This window comes from Somniosus microcephalus, chromosome 5, assembly GCF_052327205.1.
Source record: "Somniosus microcephalus isolate GS21.2 chromosome 5, FLI_Smic_1.0, whole genome shotgun sequence".
Classification (NCBI taxonomy): domain Eukaryota; kingdom Metazoa; phylum Chordata; class Chondrichthyes; order Squaliformes; family Somniosidae; genus Somniosus; species Somniosus microcephalus.
In genome coordinates this window covers 185,232,359-185,244,254 of record NC_140991.1, presented here as the reverse complement: position 1 = coordinate 185,244,254, position 11,896 = coordinate 185,232,359, and the positions used below count along the sequence as shown (strand labels likewise).

Genomic DNA, 11,896 nt, shown 5'->3' with positions numbered 1-11,896 from the left:
CTCTCCACTGCTGTCCCTGTCTCCAGAATCTGCTGAGGCTCACTTGTGAGCTGTGAAACACCAGGTGACAATGCTACTCTATGTCCCGAAGGTCCCCCCGAGGTGTGAGTGTCTGCGCTGGTGCTGGGTGCGCTTACTTCTGCTGACGCTGCGCCCTCAGAGGTTGGAGCTTCCTCTGAGGAGTCTGGCTGCACAGCCTCTTCCTCCTCCACAGTGAGGGCGGGGGCTCTGGATGGTACTGTGGGGGAGTAAAGGAAGGAGTTAGAGATGTAATGCCAAGGTTCTTCTGGTGACTCCCAGCGAGTTGGCATCTTCTGTCACCTGCATCCATACAGCATTGATCTCAGTGGGAGGCTTCTTCCTCCCTGACCTAGGGAAGAGGACCTCCCTGTGGGCCCTTACCCTATCCAATAATGCCTGCAGTGAAGCCTCGTCGAATTTGGAGGCAGCTCGGGGTCACAGCTGCTGCAGGCTCCTCTGCCATCCTGTATGGTTCATTTGGAAGTCTTCAGAGTAAGCAGTGCTTGCTGTGGACCTTGAAAACACCATGAATGATGACATCATACTGTGGGGATTTCTGACTCGAATTGAACAATTAGCAAGGCTTCCCACATGCTGGGAATTAATTGGCCACTTGAGCGGAAATTGTGTGCAGCTGGGTGACACTTTTTTATGTGTGTCAGAAACCCCACATTCGGGGAAACCCGACCATTTCCCACACAAGCCGAAAATCGGGGCCCCTATGTCTCTCTGCTGTTCTATTCTTTTTAAAAGTTTTCTGTTTAGTGTATATTTCAACTCTTATTGTTCCTCCCAAAATGTATCACCTCACATTTCTCCACATCAATTTTCACCTAACCTGTCTATATCCTCTTGAAGTTGCTTACCGTGTATTTCACAGTTAACCACTGCCATTTCCCGTCCCCTCCCCTGTTGGAAAAAAATATACAGTTGCCTCATAAGCAGCCTGTCTGAAATTCCAGCCCTCAACCTCCTTCAGATGTTCCTAGTGCATCATATATGAGACATCAGGAGCACTGTAAAAATAATTAAATGAACTAATCTCACATGATGATGTGAAGTCAGCTCATATGTGCTTAACCTTTTTGGGCCACATTTTGGGCCTTATATGTTAGTGATATCATAAACATAATGGGATGATCATTATTTCTAGTCAAATTGTAAGAAAGTTTTTACAATTTTAGTGGAATTTATGTTGCTAATACATAGCAACAAGAGGAATATTCCCCACCTCCCAGTTACCTAATTGCAGGAAGAACGTTATTGTTTTGAGAGGTTGTATGGGGAGGGTCCAAATATTAACAATTTAAGTTATGAAGAAAGATGAAAGAAATTGAGTTTCTTTTCTTTGGGAAAGAGGAGACACTGATATGAACTGAGTGAAGCTTTCAAGATCTTGATGGGAACTGGCAACATTAATCCAGGCAAATTCTGCACTATGGTGCAATTTCAAATACCAGGGAACACAAATCAAAAATGAGGGACTGCAAAGTCACTCAAAGGATAATAGAATTCTGGAATAATTTATCAGGACAATCCATTGAAGTGGACAGTATAAATGGCTTCAAATCATAATTAGACACATTTCTAGAGAAAGAATTGAATTATATGGTGAGAAAATAGGTGGTTGAGGTTGAGCTGTGAATAAAGTACAAGTCTTTTCCTGTTCCTAGACATGCTTCTAAACATAAAACTTGATCCAGGCATATGTTTTCCAATTATCAATTTTTTCAATGTTAGTCCCACTAAAGACCTAAGGACTGCAGCATGTTTTAGAACTCTAAATCAAAAGTATCTAACATATATTTGTAAGTTATTTGTTTTATAGTTAAACACTAAACGATTAAGTGAGGTAAAATGAAAAGACTTTCATATAAATTGACACGTTTTTGCTTTGTTTATAAAAATTCTTATCCAAGCTTAACATTTTTGCAAGTTAGTTATTCATATATCCAGATTAAACAATACCAGTGTTGGGATTTAATAATATTCTTCTTTGTAAAATGTTACAAATGGAGCTTTCTGTGGGAAACACAGCTTTTTATAATTTAACTGTGCATGCCATTTCTAACAGAAGTAATGTCGAAAGGATGTTTTAACAAATCTTGCTCAAATACTTGATGTACTACCAACATAACAGAACTGTTGGGATAATAGGAAGATCTGTGGAATCCAACCAGCCAGGGTTGAATAATATAGATGGTAATGTTAGACTGGTGGCTAGGCATTTATCCTTTATTATACTTGAAAGTTCTTGCTTGAGTTGTCAATCTCCCTCAGGAGACAAAATAAATTAGGATGAGCCCATGACTGTGTAAGTTGTCACAGTCTGTTGGAAAGAATAAGCTCTTGAGCAAAATAAGTCTTTCTTTATCATCAGCAATCCTTCTGCTGTTAAATGAGAACAAGTTAAATTTTATCTGAGTAAATTTATGGTTGTATCATCATTTATATCAAAGTCCTTTGTTTGGAGTGAAAGATCCACTATTAAATTCTAACTCCACTCCTGAAGCTGAGAAATGTTATTAAAATTGGCCCACTTTTAGGATTTTAGTAAACCTGTTCGGAGCAGGATTATCTCATGAATTAAAAAAATCTGCGATATCACAGGTACATATCCATGTATGGGTTAGCCATATCAGATTATTTCACTGGTTTAACTTTGAATGGAAAGAGAATCATATTCGTGCTGTAACTTTCTATGATTCTATGATATTTGGAAAATGGGAAAGCGGATATTTAATATTCTCAGGAAAAAATATTGATTACCATAACCAATTTTGAGTGGGTTGGAGTCAGTAAACCACAGTGGGACACTGTCCCAAATCCTCTATATAATCCATAGCATTTGTCTGAAGTGTTTAGTCCAAAAAGAAAGTTCAAAATTTCCAGTTTCCAGGAACACATGCATTAGCCCCAACTATTGATATCTGTACATGGAATTCCAGAGAAAAAGGCAAGAAACTGTGTTAGAGAGTTTGAGATATCCTAGAAATTTGGGAGCAGGTGCAACCTGTCCAAATAATTTGTAGCCAAAAAGTGATTCACATCTATCGATATTTCAACACCTCACTGGCTATTTCAAATGTACCAATAATTATAATTGCAAATCTTAACTGTAGCAGTGAAAAAGCTGAAAATTATTACTCAATATATTCATAAAAGTAAATTGTGAATCTAAAAGGACAATTTTAGCCCCCCAGACCAGGGTTGCGGGGGGGTGGGGGGGGGTTAAAAATGTAACTAATGGTCAACCCACCTCCAACCTGCCCACTTCTGGCTTTAACAAAGGCAGGTTGGGGGGTGGGTAACCATTGCACTCTCAGGAGGCAAGTCGGTCACTAAAATATTTTAAGGAGCCTCTGTGCCTCCAATTTAACTGAACTTTTAGTTTTAATGCCTGCGGGCCGGGTCTCGGGAAACCCAACAGTTGAAGAGAGGCCTAAAGGGCCAGATCCATCAGGCAAGTGCTTTTACAGCACTGTTTCTGGGCCAGGAGGAGCAGGAGTGTTTCCCCGGCCCACCAAGTTTACCTCCACATGATCGGCCGACTCCCCCCTTCCCTCCATGATGTCTGACCCCGCCCCCCCCCTCCCCTCCCCCCCCACCCACCGGTGATGTCCGACTTACCTCTGTTCTGCTCCCTGGCTGCCTTCCCGCCTGACTGTCAATCTGATTGACTGCGGCCAGAAAACCTATTGAAAAAAATGTAAAACAGGTCCTGCCATTAAATTTGGCAGGATCTGTAGGAAACCCTTTCTTCCAGGTTTCCTGGCTGTAAATCCTAACCCCACCCACCCCCCCAGCTTCCTTCCCCCTTCGCAGTTATTATCAGGGTCTAAGCATCACAAACCTTCTATTTATCTAAAAGGATCAGATAGTTCAGTTACAGAAACATTGAAGTAAATACTATGGGGGGGGGGGGGAGAAAGAGGGGTGGGGAAGGAAACAGCTGAGCAGGGTGTATTAGTAATTTCAGTTTCACTTGCAGGCATTGTGGTTGTAACCCATTATCAATAATAGCACTTCAAATATGTTCACCATTAGGAATTGTACTGTGTAAATGAAAGGGGCACCACCTACTCATTTAAAACCAAAATACTCCACATTTTGTTTAAGAGCTTAATCTGCTTTATGTATAATAGAAAAAGCAGCCTTTGTATCGGTTATCACGAGCACATTTTAATACCAGAGTTTGATGGCTTTTTTTTCTTGCTATTCTATGAATGTTGGCCCTTTCTAGTTCATCAAAGTATGCTACCCTATGCCTTCAAGTCCTCAGAGTACCAAGTACAACCACTGTAGTAAACCACTCCTATTGAATTACATATTTGAATCTAAGTAAAGTGTAGTTTTTCACAGGAGGAGACTGGTACTCCTGATTTGGTTTCAGGTTTGCACCAATACAAGAAGGAAGAAGATTTAGGCTTACGTATTTAGAGGTTATGTTGAAGTATTATATATTTTGATGTTGGATAAGTACACTGGTTGTAGAAACTTTTTTTTTTTTTTTTTTCCCCTTGTGGAAAATAATTAAGTGCAGTGCAGTATGATATACAAAACAATTCAGCAGAAGTCACAAACACTATTAATAGATAATGCTGACAAATTATAGTTTCCTCGTTCAGCTTTACATCATGGTTAGGTAAGTTTATACACTTCTCCGTTTAGACTGTATTGCTTTATTACTGAATTTTAATAGCACAAACCAGTCCTTACGATACAAAGAATAATTTCTTTTTCACCTTTATAATGCATTACATATTTAATGCATATATAATTTATTTAAATAAACATTATATACAATACAAGATGCAGGAAAAAAAAGTACTACAGATTTCAATGTGGCTGCATGCATTGGCTGCCTTTGAATGTAAAATGAGGGTCTTTAGAACAGTGAGAATGTCTCATTTTCATAGCAATGGAATGTTGACTGAAATATGGGTCACATTAAAGAAAGTCTGGATTTTCATCACCACATGGAAGGTTCATCATAGCTGCAAGCAGAAACAAAATATGAGTAAATATAACGTTTCCAATTTGAAATTGAAGACATGCTCAGCATGCAAAAGAGTTTTATTTGGGCAATGTGCCCAATTTCTATCCTGTCACAGAAAAAGCAGTCTCAGGTGGAGGTTCTAGAACTTGCCTGAGCCCCCTCCCCCTGGGCTCCCCCCTCGCCTCCCCCCCGAGCTCCCCCCTCACCTCGAGCTCCCCCCCTCCGAGCCCAGTTATAGCACCCTGCTTGAGCTCTGGGGGTACAGCACCACCTGTTCTGGTCTATTTGACTCAATACCACAATGGACTGTGCATTTATCCAATGATAAATGTTTGTATTACCATTATCAATTTAGTTAACCACTCTTAATAAATTATATATATATTTTTTTAAATAAGGAAAAGGTTTGGCTGTTCAATTTTTGTTTGAAAGTTTGTTAGACACACACACACGGAGAATCCTATTCATTTCTATTGTATCTTCAATGCTAACCTAATTATAGGATCATCTGTACAATGAAATACATTCATGGTTACCTGAAAGGTTAAAATTAAGTTCTTTTAATCTTTTCAGCTTCATCAGAAAGCTCTCATTGACATATTATCACTACTATAGAACTATTAGGCAATAGCTTCTGGCTTTTTTGTTACACTTGATGCCATTTAACCTCTCCCGCTCCCCCCATTGGCTGGGTCATATGGTGGCAGCATAGGAATAAACCTGAATTTCTGAAGAAAAAAAACCATAAAGACACTTTCATTCAGCTTCTGGCTCATATAGCAAGTTCAAGGTACAAGGTGACACACTTATGCAAAACAGCTACTATTCTTGATGCCATCATTCTTGCTATATTGAATTTATTGAATTTCAGTTAATCTCTTACTTCGCACCATTTAGAACAGTGAAGCTGGATTTAAATCTATACTCTCTTTCTGACAACCAAATGAACCTTTGACAGAGTTATTGTTGCCCTGTTCATTTTCTTGCACATTCCATTTACTTTCTTTAAAATCCATAGACGACTGGGAATGTTACAAATCATTACTAAAAAAAATGTCTAGGCTAAGCATTACATTGGGCTCAGGAAATTGTTGTTAGATATTTGCATGATGCGGCTGTAATGTAAAAAAAGAACTGAACTTCAGATGGACTTTTGCAATCAAATCCACCATTATTTAAATATGCTCCTTCAACCTAAACTAATTCCATTTAATGATGCTACAGAAGTCAATTGATGCATGCCCACCCCCATCTTTTAAATGGCACATTTAGTGCTGTCACTATTGAATTGGTTTTAGCTGTACACTTCCATCATGAAAAGCTGTGTTGTTACAATAAGTCCTTGGCATGTACACTCACCTGTATTTAGGAAAACTGTCTGAATTTTCCCTGAGCAGCAGGTCAGTGATCAGTGCCTCAGGGCTGGATCTCTTTCCATACCTGTTGCAGACAAATAGCCATAATATTTTAACACATTACCAAAATTGTTCAGTTGATTAATTCTGCAAATATTCAACCGCAAATTTTTTTTTTTTTTTTTTTTTTTTAAAAAAGGAACATACATGTCAAACAAATTCGGATATTCATACAATGACTATCTTAGAAATTACTTCTGAATTTTTTTCAAGCACATCCCATGTTTTCTTTGGCATGCAGACATGTTTCCTTTATGCCCTTGGATCTGATGATAGTGATAAATATAGCTTTCTTAAAAGCTGCTCCAACTGTGATTATTCATAATGAATACTTATTTGGCTTACAAAAACACTATAAATTAATTGAAATCAGACATAAAAACAGATAATGCTGAAAATGCATAGAAAGTCAATCAGCATCTGAAAGAAGAAGGAGTTTAAGGTGTAACACTAGATCAGAACTGTCCAGAAACTGATTACTCCATGAACTGGCTTATTTTGATGAAGTGCCTCGCCAAATAGAGAAAAGCTAGGAACAGTGAATGTCCAAAGAGATTTAGGGTTCCATGTACACAGATCACTAAAATGTAGTGGTCAGGTACAAAGAAAATAACCAAAAAGGCTAGTGGAATGTAAGCCTTTATAACTAGAGGGATAGAATATAAAATGGAGAAAGTTATGCTACAGCTATACAAAGCCCTGGTTAGGCCACATCTGGAATATTGTGTACTGTTCTGGGCACTGCACCTTAGAAAGGATACATTGGCCTTGGAAGGAGTTCTCCGCAGATTCACTAGAATGTTACCAGAGCTTCAAGGGTAATATTATGAGGAGAGATTACATAGGATATATAACACAGAAACAGGCCTTTCAGCCCAACCAGTTCATGCTGTTGTTTATGCTCCACTCAAGTATCCTCCCATCCTTCATCTAACTATCAGCATAAGCCTCGACTCCCTTCTCCCTCTGTCTAGCTTCCCCTTAAATGCATCTATACTATTTGCCTCAACCACTTCCTGTGGTAGCAATTTCTACATTCTCACCAGTCTTTGGGTAAAGAAGTGTCTTCTGAATTCCCTATTTGATTTCTTGGTGACTATCTTATATTGCTGACCTCTAGTTTTGCTCTTCCCCACAAGTGGAAACACTCTCTCTCAGTCTACTCTAGCAAAACCTTTCATAATTTTAAAGACCTCTATTTAGGTCACCCGTCAGCCTTCTCCTGAAGAAAAAAAAAAAAAGACCCAGCCTCTTCATCCTTTCCAGATAGGTGTAACCTCACAGTTCTGGTATCATCCTTATAAATCTTTTTTGCACCCTCTCCAGTGCCTCTATATCCATTATTGTCACATAAATATAGATTACATAAACTAGGCTTGTATTCCCTGGAATACAAAAGGTTAAGGGGTGATTAGATTGAGGTTTTTAGGATTTTGAAAAGAATTGATAGGGTAGATGGAGAGAAACTTTTTTACGCTGGTGGGGAGTCGAGGACAAGGGACAAAACCTTAAAATCAGAGCCAGGCCATTCAGGAAAGATGTTAGGAAACACTTCTTCACACAAAGGGTGGTAGAAGTGTGGAATTCTCTCCCACAAAAAGCAGTAGGTGCTAGCTCAATTAATAATTTTAAATCAGAGATCAATAGAGTTTGCTAGTCAAGGGTATTAAAGGGATATGGAGCAAAGGTGGGTAAATGGAATTAGGATACAGATCAGCCATGATCTCACTGAATAGCGGAACAGGCTCGAGGAGCTGAATGGCCTACTCCTGTTCCTATCTTGCTTCCAGACCCCGATAGAAAATGCTGAAAATGTGCAGCAAGCTGTTACTAAATGGCAAATGCACAGTTTGTCAATACCATTCATTATTCGCATCAAATATGGTTTATCAGACAAAAAACAAAATTAAAGGTACACACAGTTAGAAGGGCTTCACCAGAATAAACATCTCAGTAGGCAACAAAAAAGCTTAGCACTGTGTAGAGGCATCATCCAGCCACCATCTTCATTGATTTACCACATCTTCTTCCCTACACTTTTAAACCATGGTGGTAAGCTGCACTGTGGGCCTTGGCATTCTCTTAGGTGTCTCGATAACAAAAAAATCATTGGCTTTCAAAAGGAAATTGGTTAATTACCTGAAGGAAAAGAAATTGGACTCGGGTCAACTGCTGCATAACTTCGGTCAGTCCAGTGGACACATTTTTGTTACATTTCATGAAATGATAAAGAAGGCGAGTTTGATAGCGGAGGTTATCAGTAACCATGGTAATATAACGAATTTTCTCTTAAACTAGCCCCCCACTTAGAATTGAACACCCGGAACCCGTATGTACCAGATTAGACATTCAGCCCGAAACCACTAGACAAATTATTAACTGTATCCTCGTGGGGGTTTAAATCAAAGAGGAAAGGCAAAATTTAATTGTGCTCCATTTGTGTCCAGGCTGTTATTTCCCTGAAAGTTATCGGTACAGAGATCAGACAAGGCCAAGTCCTTATCACACCATTTACCAGATGTCACTGTTGTCCAATGTCATTAGTTGTATCTGGTCCATTGGCTCCATCATTGACAACTGCACAGTGCGGGTCGCTGGAATTGGCGATTATAGAAGTTACCGCAATCCACCGAAACATTTAATTTACTTGAACTGGTAACCAAGTTGTTCGAAGTCTAGTCACAATACCTGACACTTTATATTAAAATCCGAGGTCTTTCACTAGAAAAAATTACTCTGGGACAGTGTTCAGAAACTATAATATAAGTAGAGCTTCTCTTGACTCAACAATTCATTACATCTTTTTAAAGTTTTTATACGGCAAATCCTCAGGAAAGTAAACGCTCCTACATCAGAAAATTGACATGATTATTTTATCTCAGTAGCATTACTTACCTAACCGATAACATGTGCTGCTTTATTGAGAACATCTACATTCAGACAGCAGATCTTAAGACAAACGGTTATTTACCCGGAAATGCTCTCAGGATCCCCTGTGCATTTATATTGTAAGCATTGCGGTTCATTTGAAAACAAGCACAGATTTTGCTGGAATGATCAAAAGTATTTTATACAGATACAAAGAGATGAAGGTAGTGATATGCCCCGCCCCTATTGTGTGGGTCTCTACCCTTCCCGCGCTGCGCGATAAAGGCGACATTTTAGTCACTCAACCAGATCAACTGGTAAAGTGTTGCCGCGTGTTATTCTACACAATCTTGGATTGTCGCTTTAGTAAACCCAGCGAAGGCCACGGACAGGCGTGGCACTGTCCGGCACTGAGCCCAATGCCTGCATCAATCACTAATCAGATCTATGCAAACATGAATACATTCAAATAATTATGAGACGTATTGCTATGAGATTTTAAACGTGTCGAAACTTGGGAGTTGTTGTTAGCAGCTAATTTACATATATATTATTACAAGGGGCTTATAAGTGTTTCTGATTTATGTTTAAATATATATATAGATGAAAAGCCTTGACTTTGTTTTTTTTTTAAATGGTAAGTTGTACTCTGCACTGTCATGATGTCTATTTCTTTCTCTTTCTTTCCCTCAAGTTGGTTTTGTGCTAAGCCCCAAAGAAATGAGCGTACACCAATACCCCGTTTCATTGCACCAAACCCAATGGCTCTTGAGCACTGATCTGATACACGGGGAGCATGTGGTCTTACCTCTGCCTTGTGATGAGGTTAATGTAGTGCCTCAATGCGGAGTAATATTTGGCCAAGTCCTCTGCAGGGGCACCTTCCCCGGGGTTGTCAGGCTTGGAAGGGTAGGCATCGGCAACAGTTCCTATGCAGATCAGCATGCAAAATGCAAATGTGAACACTCCCAGCCAAACCTTCATGTTGCCCTGCATCTGAAAGGGAAAAGTACAGTAAGTGGGACATTTTCCAAACACGCTGCAGTTCCTGATAATAAAAAAATGTGGTCGCTATTCAGCTGGAAAGGAAAATGATCATTGGCATTCCCTGTGGTGTAAAGTGCTCACCAAAGTACTGTCACTCGAACGATCACTAGATCAGACATAGAGAAGAACTGGCCGCGATGTGCAGCGAAATTGTAAACAGGTTCTCTGACTACATATATCATGTAACTCCACGTAGCGACCTCAGCAATTCTTCCCCAAAAGACACCTACACACAAATCGACCTTTAAAAAAAGTTACGGACCATGAAAGAACAATGGTCACTAGATACCATTTATACGTTATTCATAATCCTTTGATCAATAGCCGCTTGGTGTTGGTATAAGAAACTTTTTGTTAGAGTACAATGGTCACTGCTATATCCGATAATACATTAATTTAGAAAGTATTTAAAATAATCTTCAAATTAATAACTTCTTATTTTAAGATGCATCCAGTCAGTCATTCAAAATTATAAGAATCAAACTATATTGATTTACAGGCAACGGGTCTTTCGAGTATTTTCTAGGTATACTATATACTTCATATAATTTATACATTATATAAAATTGAACCTTTCTGCCCGAGAGCTACCTCGAAAACACAAACGGATTGTGCACAAGTCCGGCTCCAGATCCATGTACTCACATTTCAGGTCTGCAAATTGGTTGGGGATCTGACAGGAGGTTGTCGCTGCTCTCTGTGCGTCTCTGGCTGATCTCTGTCTTTTTGAGTCTGTCTGAGAAGCTATTGGCATGTCATGCTTTTTATGTGTTCCCTTAGTGGAATGAGGGAGGTTCCTGGTCACGCTTAATTGACCAGAATTCGTTATCACATTCCTGCAATGGCAAAACTACGTCAGTAGCGCCGGTGCAGGAGACCTGTCACTACCGTCCTGATGCATGACTGATAATAGTGATTGCTTTCTTCCAACTCAAAGGAAACTTTATGTCATATCTACCGTTGTCCCTTCCTCTAATATCCCAGGGGAGAACTTGCAATAAAATGGCATTTAAAAAATAACGTTAGCGTCTCTCAATCTTTGGTCTATTAATAACACAACTAGAAAATTCCGAGCACACTGCGAGCTTAATCTTTCATTGGACTGAGAGCAGACTAAAAGCTTCGTGGCTCACGCGTTTTCTCCGGTGCATTTGCAGGTATGTGTATGAAACGTAGATCTACTTGGGAGCCCGCAGCTTCCGTTTTAACTTATTGTGGCCCAGTGTAAGCTTCTGAGTAAATTAGACATATTTCCCCACATTGCCACATCTTTTGGATTCGATGTTTGTTTCTGATTAAATGCTGAACAGTTGTCAGGCAACACAGTTTTAATAAAACGTAGCTAGCGCTAGTGCAAGCATATTTTAAATGAAACGATCCTATGTCGATAATATGAAGTGTTTCTGATTTATGTTTAATTGCAACGAGATAAAATCAGACTGCTTTACTGGAGCGTGTGGGACGTTTAACCCTTCAATGGGTTCCAAATATTTAAATACAAACCTGAAGGTCTTTGAAACCAAATAAATGATCATTGAAATAATTC

General features: G+C 39.3%; 1 protein-coding gene across 1 annotated transcript; it reads right to left on the bottom strand.

The window, feature by feature from the left end:
- Window positions 1–4,745: 4,745 nt before the first annotated feature.
- Window positions 4,746–11,102, bottom strand: npy (neuropeptide Y). The gene is made up of 4 exons (XM_085988492.1): window positions 10,996–11,102; window positions 10,112–10,299; window positions 6,380–6,460; window positions 4,746–5,018 (listed from the first exon to the last, which is right to left on the bottom strand). Exons 2-4 carry the CDS (start codon window positions 10,297–10,299, stop codon window positions 4,994–4,996), a joined length of 294 nt encoding a protein of 97 aa, XP_085844618.1. The 5' UTR covers window positions 10,996–11,102; the 3' UTR covers window positions 4,746–4,993.
- Window positions 11,103–11,896: the final 794 nt, after the last annotated feature.

Excerpts from the sequence above, each read along its gene's own strand:
- npy (XM_085988492.1), bottom strand. The coding sequence starts at position 10,299 with ATGCAGGGCAACATGAAGGTTTGGCTGGGAGTGTTCACATTTGCATTT. Across the intron at positions 6,461-10,111 it reads AACCTCATCACAAGGCAGAG|GTATGGAAAGAGATCCAGCC; the intron begins GTAAGACCACAT and ends TGTCTGCAACAG. Across the intron at positions 5,019-6,379 it reads GACAGTTTTCCTAAATACAG|CTATGATGAACCTTCCATGT; the intron begins GTGAGTGTACAT and ends TTCTGCTTGCAG.